This window comes from Rhinolophus ferrumequinum, chromosome 4 (genome assembly GCF_004115265.2).
Source record: "Rhinolophus ferrumequinum isolate MPI-CBG mRhiFer1 chromosome 4, mRhiFer1_v1.p, whole genome shotgun sequence".
Classification (NCBI taxonomy): Eukaryota; Metazoa; Chordata; class Mammalia; order Chiroptera; family Rhinolophidae; genus Rhinolophus; species Rhinolophus ferrumequinum.
Window position 1 is genome coordinate 77,997,772 of NC_046287.1, and position 14,731 is coordinate 78,012,502.

At 39.7% G+C, this 14,731-nt stretch overlaps 2 protein-coding genes across 2 annotated transcripts; one reads left to right on the top strand and one right to left on the bottom strand.

Annotated features, from left to right (window-relative positions):
• Positions 1-202: 202 nt before the first annotated feature.
• On the bottom strand, positions 203-8,115 carry ING2 (inhibitor of growth family member 2). The gene is made up of 2 exons (XM_033105152.1): positions 7,519-8,115; positions 203-2,386 (listed from the first exon to the last, which is right to left on the bottom strand). The coding sequence occupies exons 1-2, from the start codon at positions 7,691-7,693 to the stop codon at positions 1,716-1,718; spliced, it is 846 nt and encodes a 281-aa protein (XP_032961043.1). The 5' UTR covers positions 7,694-8,115; the 3' UTR covers positions 203-1,715.
• LOC117021196 (uncharacterized) lies at positions 8,074-10,549 on the top strand. Its single transcript, XM_033104025.1, has 2 exons — positions 8,074-8,754; positions 8,852-10,549. The coding sequence occupies exons 1-2, from the start codon at positions 8,074-8,076 to the stop codon at positions 8,924-8,926; spliced, it is 756 nt and encodes a 251-aa protein (XP_032959916.1). The 3' UTR covers positions 8,927-10,549.
• The last annotated feature ends 4,182 nt before the right edge of the window (positions 10,550-14,731 follow it).

Consider the following 14,731-nt stretch of genomic DNA (forward strand, 5'->3'; position numbering starts at 1 on the left):
AATTTCTTTAGAACTCAACTAAATTACAATAAAATAAATTCTTAATCATGCTGTCCAATACTTCTTGCTCAAGTAATATAATCAACTCTAGTCATCAATCAAAATATCCTTAGGACAGAAGCTAATCAAATACTGTGCATGTACCTGTCTCTAAGCTCTCCTTTAAAATGTCTTCATACCTCAGAATAAAGGACAACATTAATGAAAGAGAAAACCAAATCATTTGATTATTAAAATCCTTACAACAGTGCAAATACTAGAGATTTCAAAAGAACTTTGGAGATATTTAAGCCGACCTCATATTACATACACATGAATAACTTGATACCCAGTAAGGTGAAATGACATGCCTAAAAGTCACACAGGAGAGCTAGGAGAGAAATAATCAATTTCTTTTTCCAAACAAGCAGACAGGATTTTTCACATGTTAATCAAAAAGAATCAAGGTCATCAGATTAGGAAAAAAATGAGGAATAAAAAGTATGTTACACATAGATTTAAAGAACTAGTTAATCCACTGCCCCACCCCCCAAAAAAACTCAAAAACTCTCTGATTATATGGACATATATCCATCAAAATGCTTACCCTTAAAATATTAGGATCTTGGAAAATTCAATTTACAAATACATTATCAATTGCATTATTAAAGAAATTAGTTCATTAAACATGGAGACATCAAACAGCACCAATATCAGAAAGTTAAGATTAAGTAAATACACTGTTACTTAAAATAACATATAATCACTGATTGGAATTGAAATGAATGAGAGCCACTAGCAAAATTGTTTAAACTACCATTTGATATAAAGTATATGCCCTTTTCCCACTGATTGGACTGTATCTAGCATCCCAGCAGTGGGTCAACGTAGAAAACATTATTAAATAAGATGCATTTTTTTTTCCAATTGTTCAACGTTGAACCATGATACTATGCAACTCAAATTTTGCCAATATAAGCCAATGGAAGCATTTTTGGTATTCTAACTACTCTTACCTGTCCCAATTAAAACAAAACAAAACACAACTCCTTTATTAAGCACTAGATTAGGACGTCTATGAAGCAGCAGCGAGGCATTTACAAGTGGGCTACTGACAGTGTATCAAAATGCTACTAAGGAAAAGACAGCAGCAAATACTCTAATAAGAGCACATTATTCCACATGGAATCCCAAATTATTCTTATCTCTAGTTCCTTAAATTCTTGAAAGACTAGAGATGAACAAGTGTATGTATAAATGGGGCCAGGGAGAAAGAAGCTGTCAATGGTATAGTGTTCATATTTTAAGTTACCCAAGATAATTTGAATGCTTGCAGAGAACTCCAGCTGTATCTAAATTTTTTAAGCATGTAGAACTAAAATGCTAGCAAAACTTTGGTGTTTACCCAAAAAATAGCATTGCATTTTAAGTGAAAATGAAATAGGCATGGTTTGTGAAGTTTTTATAATGTTCACACCACCCTCTCCCTATTCCCTGCTCCTTCCATCAGGTCTTCCTAGTCTTTCATAAAGACTACCTGGTTTAAAATATTTGGTAATTCAGTGCAGAAAATTAAGGTCACAGACAAAGTACAACAACTTTTAATATGCCATTAATACTAATGATTAAAAATTATTGCATAGTCTTATGCATTTACCCTAAAACATTTTCTGAAAGTAAATTCTGAAAGAATTATATAAAAGACAAATAACTCTTTAAAATGTGGATGGCCTTTACTACCTCGATCTTCTATCCTTTTTTGTCTTTTCAGTACTTTTGTCCATTGTTTTCTCATTATCTCCCCTGCACTTTGGGCAATACCATTTCCCCTTTGGTTTATAGGTAAGTGAAACACATGAAAAGTGAAACCATTCAATTGGACACTGTTCATTGTCACATCCGATCATCTCCCCATAAGACACTTGGTTACATAAACAGTATGTAGGTTCATTAGGATCTATTGCAAATTCAACAGGTGAAGCTTCCCTTTCCTGCTTGGCCTTGGAGCGTTTCTTTTTCTTGGCGGACTTGGATTTCTTTTCTTTAGGTGGTTGATCATCACAGTCTTCAATCCCATTTGTCATATGACATAAATCACGGCTTTCACTGGTTCGCTGTCTGCGGGGCCTTCTTGAAGATCTTTCTGGTTGGTTGGAATCCATTTTTGCTTTATCTGAGGCTCGTTCACTTTCAGCAGGATCTTGAAAACACTGTGAATGTAGCTCCATTTGCCTAGCCCGATTTTCTACCAATTCGAGCATTTGTGTGACAATCTGAATTTTCTCATCTCCCAGTTCTTGACTATTGATTAATGCTCTCTGGAGATGCTGCTGTAGGCGTTTTTTCTGGTTTGCATCATCTTCTTTCTTATATTTTTCATAGACATCATCAATTTCCTTTAATGTTTCTAAAAAAGGAAAAGGAAAAATCAGAATGGCATTTTGTGTTGTTAGCACATATAGTATTTTTCAAGTCAGTTACTTTCACAGAATTGGTAAAGTGAGAACGATCTCAAACCATAAAACCACACTCTTTTATACTATGTAACGTTAAAAAAACATTACTTCCCATACAAAGACCATGTTTTCCAATATTATATTTAGAAATAAATTAATAAAAAGGAAGAACACAAAATTCTCTAATACTCATTATTCTATATCAAAGAGGATAAGAGCTATGAAGCTAATTAATAACCAAAAGTATTTTACATGGGCGGACTCACTGTACGCCACTTTAGAATCTACCTAGTGCCATATTGCCTATATTTCATTTGAACCTCAAAACAACCTTGTGTATAAAATATACATACCCGACTCCAGCTGTGAAAATTAAAGAGGTAGCAGGACTAGGCTACAGATTACTGTTCAACTGCGTTTACAGGATTTACAGTTCAATCAATGACTTGCTACATGACTCCAAAGACACTACATCTGTACTTTCCTATCATATCCCTGGACACTCTTAAACAAAGCAGACACAAGTAACTCTTAGCTTCCTATCATATTAGTTTTAATGGCTCTTTTATTTTGTCACATGGGAGATTCTGAAAACCAAACTATTTCTAGAGTAGGTTTATGTTCATGTTCTGGTATCAACTGACTAAGCTTCTAACAAAATTACAATAAAGTCAGCATTGGATCATTATGTTTTTGCAGATAACTCAGCTATTCATTCTACACTTTCTAACTGCTGATTTAGGTATTGTATAGCATGTGGAACACATTTAAATCAATTAAAAATGGCCGAGTCACTAGAAGGTATATAAAAATTTGAAAATGTGGTTGTAGATGTCACCAAAAATTTACACAAGATTAGTTTTTCATTCAAACTTGTTCTATTTCTTATCCTTATGAAATACAATGTTACTTGAAAAAAGTTCTGTCTTACTAAAGGTGGAGAAACAAAAAATTAACTAATTTACCACACCATATGGCTGTTTTTATCTTCCAATATTATTATTCTAATGATAAGAACAGAAGTGTTAGCCAAGTAAAATACATACCTTGGGGCTGTCTACAAGATAACACAAAGCAAGTATTCAACACAACTCTTATGAATTAGCTCCTCCCTAGAAATTGTATCCATATTCACACTTGATGGACAACTGCTTAACCCATACATGACAAAGTGGCACCACACATTTGAGGGTACTCATGCCTGCACAGCATATTTTCAAACAAAGTTCACATCTAGCCCATTATACCCAGGTAGGTATGTAAACAGATTTCTTAAGAACCTAATTTTCTTCCACGGAAAATAAGGAAATTTTGTATTTTTCCCCAGATACAAAATTTGAAGGCTAAAAAATAAAAGTAAACCTTATTTCAAACATTCTGTATCTAACAATCAGGAGTTTCAAGTTAATTATATTATATCATATCAGCACAATGATATTATACATGAGACAAAAATTCACATTTTAATTATGAAGGAAGGAAACTAACACTTTCTGAGCCCCTTCTATGTGGTATTTTCTTTTATTAGTTTCAGGTGTACAAAACAGACATTTATATATCTCACAAAGTGATAACCCCAATAAGTCTATTACCCGTTTAACATTGTACATAGTTATTACAATATTATTGACTATATTCCCTACTTGATTATATATCCCTGTGACTATTTTTTTTAAATTATAGTTGACATTCAATATTATTTTATATGAGTTTCAGGTGTATACCATATTGATTAAACATTTATATAATTTATGAAGTGATCCCCCTGAAAAGTCTAGTACCCACCTGACACTATAGTTTTTACAATATTGATTGTAGTCCCCACACCGTGCTTTATATCCCCATGACTATTTTGTAACTACCAATTTGTACCTTAATCCCTTCACTTTTCTCACCCAGACCCCAAGGCCCCTCCCATCTAGTAACCACCAGTTTGCTCTCTGTATCTATGAGTCTATTTTTGTCGTTTGTTCATTCATTTTGTTCTTTAGATTCCACATATAAGTGAGATCAAATGGTATTTGTCTTCCTCAGTCTGACTTATTTCACTTAGCAAAATATCCTCTAGGTCCATTCATGTTGTCGCAAAATGGTAAGATTTCATTCTTTTTTATGGCAGAGTGATACTCCATATTAGGTTGGTGCAAAAGTAATTGCGGTTTTTGCAATTATTTTTGCATCAACCTAATACATGTACCACATTTTCTTTATCTGATTGTCTATTGATGGGCATTTTGGTTGTTCTAATATCTTGGCTACTGTAAATAGCGCTGCAGTAAACATAGGGGTGCATATATCTTTTCAAATTAAGGTATCTTCTTATTTAATCCCTACAGCAACCCATGAGGAAGCTGTCACTTCTACATATGAAAAAATATGAAGCTCAAGAAGTAACAACCCCAGACTTAACTCTGCCAGATATGTATGACTCTGCCATTTAAGCATTTTCTACTAAGCTGCATGGAAGGTACTTGAAATTAAGTATTAAATTTTAGTTCAAAGGCTATTTACCCAAGAAATTATGAGCAAAAATATTGGAACAACAACTGAGGGTCTCTAATAACCATATCCCATAATAAATAATACTTCATTCAATTGTAAAATTTTCTTCATTTCTCTATTTTTAAGTTAAAATTACTTTTAAGGTTCTTCAGTAATTTCTAAAAGTGTCTCAGAAAGGTAGGAGAGAAATTTCTTTGACTGCCTATATAATTTATATCAGTAAATACTGCTGTGTTAGATCCAAAAATAGAAAATACTTAAGAACTAGCAAAAAAATAAAAAAAATGAAATCTGAACCAAGAATACACAAATATATACAGCTCATACAGATAAAACTGTGAAAGCTGAACTTAGTAAGCATGTCACAGAGTGAAAACTAGATTGTTGTTTTTATATTGATCTTGAAACTAACCACAATCTTAATGGAGCTAAAAATTTTACAATCTCTCAATCTTTTACGATTTAATGCTGTTTCTCGTGTTACCAGAACTACTTACAGCAATTCTAGATGGTCAAAATGGAAGATTTCCTTCTAACAAATTGTTGCCCCCCACCCCCATTTCAAATAAAAAGAAATAGCTTAACTTTTGTGAAGGCGAATACAGTCTTTAAAGAAATGTAAAAACCTGCAAACTTTACACACTTCAGACCTATTATTATTCAAAAAACTAAAAATGTTCAATATACAATTATTCAGCACATATGTATCATTTTTGGGTTACAATGCATGTACTATATGTGTTCCATGACTGTAGGAAATACCTTTGGTGACCTTTTATTTTTTAAAAAAACAAAAAGTTAAAAGAGTTTAAAAACAGGGATGTGCATCTGAAGAAGCCAGACTGTGAAGTCAAATATTCTCCAACTAATTGGACAAGTTACTTTTAAACTCCTTGTAAATTATAATTTATCCATAAAATGAATTTCAACTTCATAGGATTATTGTAAGAATTAAATGAGATGATGTTCTAGACCTGGCACAGCGATTGCAACACAGTAAATAATCAGTATCAGTTCTCTTCCCCCCAACAGAGATCTGTCCTATCAATCACGGATTCAAACGGCAGAAATAAATTACAGATTCCAAAGCACAGAGACCCTTAAATTTCTAACATGCTAAGGGCCAGAAATGTCACCCGTGAAGTGTTTTCCTTAAAAACTAAATCATAAGATTAACGACGTGGCTAGAAAGCAGAGAACAGGTCCAAGAAGTCATCTGTTTAAAGTCCATATGGCTGCTTCCACATTATGTCCAAGGTCTGGTTCCTTGATTCAGGGTTATTAAAAGCACAGTGGCTCTCCATTTAAACTTTTCCCCTCCTAGTAGCAGGCGAAAGGTCCACCTCTGTAAGAAAGGTTGATTCCTTGTCCTGGCTTTTTGGGTCTGACCACAAAGCGTGGTTTTTGCCTCATGATTTAAACTTGGCAGAGGAGCGACCCAAGGGTTAAGGGACGCCAGGCGGTTGCCCAGTCAACCACCCACTTCCTCCTGGGTCCCGGAAGTAACGCAAGGCCCGGAAACTACGAGGAGCCAGGGTTAGTGGCGGTCCCAGGAGCTGACTGTATCCTCATCATAACTGAGTGGTTGGGGAACAGTCGGAAAATCACGACCAACATGTCCCAAACCCCAATACTGACTCTGCTAGGGATGAATTAAGGTCCTGCACAGCTCCGACGCCCTCCCAACCAGACAGCTCCGCCCAAGCCTTCCTGCGACCAGCCATTTTCGAGGCGGGCAGGAGCGCCCGCGCCCCTCCTATGTCCTACGTCACGCCTTCAGGCCCCGCCCCCAGGAACAGGGGGTGCCCTCCCCGACACACACACACATACACACATACACATACATACACACACACACACACACACACTCACACACACACATCCCTCTTCCTTTCCCCGCAGGGACCCCTCCCGTTTTAACCATGTGGCTGAAGCAGCTGGGAAAAGGGTACGGCCCGGAACTTTACCTGGGGCGGGAGAGGAGTACGGACTCTCCGATTCCCGAGCCCGGAGCCAGAGAGCGGAGGGAGGGACCTCCCCGAAGTCCGCCTTCGCGGCCCTCTCTCCCCTCCTCCCCCCGCACGTTCCAATGTATCTGCTCTCAGGGGGTGGGGGCCGAAGGGGGCTGAGGGAAGCCAGGCCCCGGAGACAAGCGGGTGCCCGCCCGCTCACTCTACGGCCCTCCGCCCGGCTGCACGCTCCCTCACCGAGGCAGGAGGGTCTGCGGCACGGGGCAAGCCAGTGCCGAAACAAATGCTTGCTGCTTAAAATGGCTGATTCCTCTTCACGCCAGCTGCAGCCGCTGGGTCTGCAGCGGGGGCTGACGAGCGGCCCCCACCCCCACCCTTGAGACCCCATCGAAGTCCTCGCCGACCGCAGCAGGGGAAGGGAGGGCCGCGAGCCCGGTCTCCCGTCCGTCTCCCCCGTCCCACACACTAAACCCCCTCTGTGCACTCGAGGAGACAATCACAGGACAGATGGAAAGTGTCACTTCCCCGGGCAGAGTCCGAGCGACCGTGCCCGGAGGCCAGAGGATCCGAGTGAGGGGAGGATCCGCACAGGCAGCCCCGCGGCCCCCTACCTTGATATTTGTTGTCCAGCTCTCGCAACACAGACACGTTCCTCTGCATGTCGTGGGGCAGCGACTCCACACACTCGAGGTAGTCCTGCACATAGCAGGTGAGGAGCCGGCTCCGCTCCCCGGTCAGGAGTGCGGCCGACGAGTAGAGTTGCTGCTGCTGCTGCTGTCCTAACATCCTGCCGTCGCTGCTGCTCCTCGCCGCCGCCGCCGCCGCCGCCTCCGCATCCAGCAGCCACACATGCAACAGTCACGGCCGCGGCGGCTCCTCTGCTCCGCAGCCCGGCGCCGCGGGGACACCGGCAGCAGCTCAAGAGGGCACAGCCGAGTCCCCCGATCTCCACTCCCCCCAAAAGAAGCCCTCACTCCCCGCCCCCGCGGTAACAAGCCCAGGGGCGGGGCGAGATCAGGGCTCCCTCCTTTTTGCCCTCCCTCCCCAGGACTAGAGCAGCGGGGATCCCCCCAGCGGAGCTGGCGCCGGGGTCCCGGACTTTGACACGTCCTGTACCCCTCGGAGTTCCCAGATGCTACTAATGCCTTGTCGTAGCTCAGATCCCCATGACAAGCCGCTCGCTGCCCCCTTTTCTCCCAATCACCCTCTGTGCTTGTCGGAGTCTCTCACTGGACTACCCCCGCCCCTCCTCCTGCGGCCGCGTCTGCGCCTGCGCAGGACTCGCTCCTAATAAGGCCGGGGGCCCGCCCCTACCGCCCTACACAAGGGTTCGCATTCTCCCGCCTTCCCTCCGCCACCCGGGCGATTGGTCTGTCAACTCTCGGCCCGAGGGGAGGGTGCGGAGGAAGGCCAAACGGCAGGCTGCGCCCCGCCCCCTTTTAAAGGAGAAGCACTGTCAGGCCCTCCCCTCTGCCCAGTATCTGAATGGGACTGGAGGGGGACGGTGGCTGACTCCTTCCTTCCGTCCTTCTCCCAGGGAGAGGGAAACTTGGCCTGTCTCCCTCCGCCCGGTATTACCGACTTTTTCCTCATCGGTGGATCTAGCGCGGCCCCTCGCGAGCCTTGAAAAGACCAGCAGGCTGCTGCTTTTCGCCGCAACCTGGAGTAAGGCCTGCGGGAACTACGCGACCCAGCGTGCAGCGGGCGCAGCTTCCCGCATGCGTGGCGGCTGTGTTCCCGCCGGGCCGCTGCAGCTCGCTTCGGCCGCCACTTCTGCCTTGCCCTCGGGCTCTGTCTCTCCAGCCGCGGCTTTCGGGCCCGCGGGGCACCGGGGGCTGATCGCGGAGGTAGGCGGCGCACCCGCGAATCCCTGCGTTTTCTTTTTTAGTCAGCCCGCCTTTTAAATTTCCCTCCTGGCTTAAGCGTGCTTCCGCCCTTCCTCAGACGCGGGAGGTCGCCCGGCGCCCAAGTGCCTTGCAGATTTTGTCCACCCTCCAGCTCTTCAGGAGTCCCGTTTAGTTCTGGCTGCGCCTGCCCAGGAAACGTGTTTAACTGACAGACAACCTTTAATTTAAAAAAAAAAAAAAAAAAAAATTTCCGTGAGTCAGAATGTTTACGCATTAAACGTCAGCGAGGGCTTACTGGCGGCGTGAGGCACACACCACCAACTTTTTATATGTTTTTACTCTAAGACTTAAAAAATACTGAGGGGCCTGAAGGAAGAAGGGGGTATAAACGAAAGTAAAAAACTAATCCGGATTCAGACCCACGGCCTTAACTACGTGATCGACTGTCAGGGTTTAATTTCTCTAGTGTGAAATGCCACGCAGAGGAGCTTATTTTAATTCCAGGTGGACTCTCACTATATGTGATAACGTGTTTTTGAAAGAAATGAATGTAAATAGAACGGATACACTGATAATTTTAACGGAATGCCTATGTAAACAAACCCTATTGTGAGTAGTACCTTTGAGTTAAAAAGAAAACGTGAGTGGGTGATAAATTTGGATTTCCTTGTATCTGGTTTGTTTGCATTGGTGGTACTCCTCCTGTACGGTGACCTGTTTAGAGCATTTTTGAAACAGCTGTTAATAGTAAGTAACCACTGACATGCAAAAAGAAATCTACATCTTGATCTAGAGGAAATTTTACATTTCTGCCCAAAACAAAGCACTCCGGGAAATGCGACGTCTTAGGAACAAAAAAATAACTTGCACAGTACGTGGAGATTGTCTTGTGTTATTTTATCCTGCGACACTGAGGTTTCGACCACTTGAATATTAAGTCAACCCAGGCAGTACAGTGCATTGCATTTCTGAGAACCGTCCAGGGATTTTGTTGCCATTCTTTAAATCTTTCAGATTAAAGTCAGGTCTTGTAAAATACCAGTCGCTGTTAAGAATTGAGTTTTATTGCTTTTTACCTGAACCCTACTGTTTTTGTTTACTCATAGATTTGAATCAGCTAGTCTTTATTGAAGGGCCAAATTAATGCAAGATGCCTTGTTATTTATCGATTCAGGTTAGACATTGAATGCACCTACCGATTTTATTCAGCCTGAAAAGTGATCTGCAGGCAGTAAGACACATGGTTAGAAAAAAGAAGTGAGAAAAGGCAATGAATGATTCAAAATACCTAGAGTACTCCCTCTAGGAACCTAGAGCCAGGTGAGAGGAAAGAAGGGTGAGTATGGGAATGGAGACCTTTTATAGCGTTTTTTCACCATTCAAAATTCTGTTGAACAGGCTGAAAGGAACCAAATACAAAAAAAATGATTTTTCAGTTTGTGTTGGTCTAAACCTATAAAGAACACTCTAAGACAGTAATATACATGTGTATGTAAATTATGTCAGACATGTGCTTTTCTTGCTATATTAATTTATAAAAGTTAATCAAAGGCTTATTCCTGCCATCCTTGTGAAAGCAGACTGTGGGGCGAGTACTTACATGGAAAAAAATAAATCACCGTACTCCCCAAACTCAACTTTTGACCTTGGTTATTTATCATGTCCTTTTCTTCTCAGTAGTCACTTAACTGGAAATTTGGGGCCTTTTCTGATGGGGTTCCTTTACTCTGTTAAATGAAATATTTAAAAGTATCCAATTCTCTGCAACAAAGAAGTTAATTGGTTAATTAAAGAAGTTAACCCTATGAATAAAGCAAAACAGGCATCTTATTTGCTCTTCAATATATTTTCTACTATAAAGTAACCCTAAAAAAAAATAAATAACTGGGCGGCCTGATGGTTCAGTTGGTTAGAGCGCGAGCTCTTAACAATAGGGCTGCCAGTTCAACTCCCACATGGGACGGGGGACACAGTCCCCTGAAACTAAAGATTGAAAATGGTGACTGGACTTGGAGTTGAGCTGCACCCTCCACAACTAGATTGAAGGACAACGACTTGACTTGGAGCTGATGGGCCTTGGAGAAACACACTGTTCCCCAATAAAAAAAAAAAAAAGGTAAGTAACTGACACCCTAAATTGGTAGAAGTGTCTGGGATCACCTTTAATTTCTAAATCAGTTACTTCAAGATGTCCCTGGTAGGGAATGTTTATGTCTCTAACCCTATGTCCTGTTGCCCTTATTTATACTGTTAGAAGGCAAAGCAACAAGTTCAAACTCGGACAACAAACTAGCCAGTAGTTCTGAAGGATTCCTAAAGATATCTCCTGAGAAAATTCAGCTCCTGCGCTGAGGCAGGCCAATTAAATTTGAAATCCTTTACTTTTTTCCACTTTTAAATACTTTTTAAAAACTTTTTATTATGGAATTTTCAAACACACAAAAGTAGAGGTACTAGTACAATAAATCCTAATACACTATTCACCAAGCTTGAACATTTACCAATATGTGGCCAATATTATCTATAACCTCCTTACCCTTGCTGGATTACTATTCTTGTTATCTGTAAATAGAGGGATAGTAGATTAGGGGAGAGGGGTTATCAACTTGTGAAGGGTATAAATGTTAAGTGTCTATTACATCGTTTTGTACACCTGAAACTATAATAAATAAAATAAATTTTTTTAAAGATAAAAAGGATAAGATAATTTTTAAAAACATCCACAATACTGTTATCCCATCAAAAAATGAGCTATTACTATCATGTACTATACAGATAATTCAAATTTCCCTATTGTCTCAATATCTTTTTACACTTGGTTTGTTCAACAGGAGCCAAGCAAGTTCCACACTTTGCATTTGGTTAGTGAGGTCTTTTCTAAACCAGCAAGAGCAGTTAATTCCTTATTTAAATCAGTGAAGCAGATAGCAACCTTTTTCTAACAAAGATATTTGGATGGTTGAAAAGCTCTGTTAAAAATACAGGGAAAGTCAACAAAATCACTTCAAACAAAATCTTCAAATTAGAAGGTCAACAATTGATAGTCCGCTGTAGAAATGTAATTGTACCTCATGCAACTGAAATCCTTGAAAATCTAGGAGTTTGTATTAATTTAGAGTACACGTATAAGGTCTAGAAGGTTCAAGGAAGCATTTTGTACTGAAAATAACCTAAAACTTTAAATCAATTCATTAGTACAACAAGCAAAAAAAATACTAACGGTCTGTGTTTCCACTAAGCTGAGTTTTAAAGCATGTTTAATTGCATCATTGCATAAGTAGTACACACTAACTAGAAAAAAATAGAGCTAAAATGAAGATACATGAAAATCACTGCAAATGAGATAACTTTTCTCAGTACCTAAGTGTATTCCCAAGATGTAATTCCATTTCAGTTTTTTGCTTTAAGAAACCACTTTGGCTACAACTAAAGGACAAAATTAAGAAAACACCAGATTCTGAAGATAGAATATTAGAAATCTGAGCAATGTCATCCTGTATATTTAGTTAGTGAGGTAGACAGCACAGATTTAAAATTGGTGCATACAATCAATCCTATGGGTTACAGTACTGTTCAGCATTTAGAATGACTAACAGCAAAAGATCCTAAAACATTATGAAGGGGCTGTGAATGACTGGGATTGTAGTCAAGAGAAAATTCAGTATAATAAAATATCATTCCCATAACCAAGAAGAAAAACACGTATTATCTACTTTGGCTATGCCAGAGAGAAAAACACACACACACATATGTTATACTTTGCATATTGCTGACCAGAAAAACACTCAGTTTTCCCTGGATGGTTACCATAGTTACATGAGCCGGTTATAACATCAAGAGGGGGAACTAGGTCACAGTATTGAAGGAGTTTGAATTATGCAATTATGTTTCCTAAAAGCAGGGGAAAGGGTTTCAAATTTAAGGAAGAGAGATTTATACTATATGTTCAAAATTGAAATTGTTGTCTAATTTTGCTAGTGAAACTTAAAAATTGGTCCAAAATTAAATAGCTGATATTGTAGATACCAACTGTAGACTCATTGACATTTTATAGCTAAAATTAATTTTAGATCACTTATTTCCCCAAAAGAAAGGAGAGCAGGCAACAGCCTCTCTGAGTGAATAGTTGGGGAAGCCACTGCCACTGATCGTACTTTGTCATAACCATCATGTCTCTAGGGGTGGGGAAAAGGTTGATGATCCCTATTATAGATCACCTACAGACCAACGTTTTTTTACAGGTAATAATGTGGGACCCACAGAAGTTAAGTGACTTGCCCACAGTCACACAGCAATTCATGAAATAAGTGTATACCTAAAAATTTAAAAGTAAAACACATATCAGTTATTCATATTTTCTGGCTGATAATCACTGGAAAGGGAAAAAATACCCATAAGAAAAAAAATTAAGAACTTCAGATATTATAAAATTGCTTTTTCAGAAAAGTCTTACAGCAAATTTAACAAAATTACCTTTAAAGGAAAATTAGGATTTCTTGAACAATATTCAAAATAACGCAAAATCAAAAGTACTAGAAACCATGTATCTTTTACACTGTTATTTATTTTCAACAGCAAATGCCTTATGCCTTCAGCTCTAGCTGAAGTAAGAATAGTCTTTTAAAAATAAACTAATACTATTGGCCAGGAGCTTTTCGCTAAATCTTTTTTTCATTCTAAATGATTATAATTGATTATTTAATGAGGCATATTGGAGCTATTGTTACATTAATTGCTTCTGGCATGGTTAATTTATTCCAGCATTTTAGTGAATATTGATTTATCTTCTGAGGGTAACATATTTTTTAAATTGCTTATCTAATTTATTTCCATAAATGGAGGCTCTCTGACTCTTTTACATATGGAAACCAGTATATCTCACTTTATAGGATATATGTGTTTCTGGAAAATTCTGTTTAAACCTTATTTTGCCTCAAGTAATTTTAAATGTGCCAATTCTACAAGAGATCCAAGTTTTGAAAATGAAAATATTTAATACAAATAACACCTGATTTTCTTTCATTTTCTTGACTGCCCTCAATTTTGTTCTGCTTGAGAAAATATTGGTTGTGTTCTTCAACTATCTAACTGCAGCCTAGGTGTAGTTACTTTAGCTTATTCTAACTGTGGTGTGTACATTCCAGATCCTTTAGCATAATATCCTTTGGTCACAGAAATGCCATCTTCAGGGAGAAGACTGTAGAAATGCCTGAAGTGACAGCAGAAATATTTTCTTCTGGTATCTGGCTAAAGTAGGTACTAGAATTAGAGACATTAAAGAAAAAGAAGATATAAAATACATGGGGGGAATATGTATGAAAAGTACTAGAGGCTAAAAAGCTTTCTGTTATGGGAAAATAGAAGAATCAGAGGAGGAAGTGATTATTTGAGCCATTAATGGTGGTGGTGCAACATTAGAATTAAAATTTAGCTACCATAATATGTAAATTATATCTCTGGAAACTACTTGTGCCACTTTTATTATAATAAAAAAGTACAGTTGTAATACAAGGTTGGACTAATAGACTAACCTAATCTTTGAAAATTGACATGTTTATTCAAACATAATTCCAAAAGAGGGGTGGCCGGATGGCTCAGCTGGCTAGAATGCAGGCTCTGAACAACTGGGTTGCCAGTTTGATTCCCACATGGGCCAGTGAGCTGCGCCCTCCACAACTAGACTGAAGACAACGATCTGCCACTGAGCTGCCACAGGGGCGGCTGGATGGTTCAGTTGGTTAGAGCAGGAGCTTTCAACACAAGGTTGCTGGTTCAATTCCCGCATGGGATGGTGGGCTGCACCCACTGCAACTAAAGATTGAAAACGGCGACTGGACTTGGAGTTGAGCTGCACCCTCCACAACTAGATTGAGGGACAATAACTTGACTTGGAGCTGATGGGCCCTGGAAAAACACACTGTTCCCCAATACTCCCCAATAAAAAAATTTTTTTTAAAAGAAAAAGAAATATTAATTA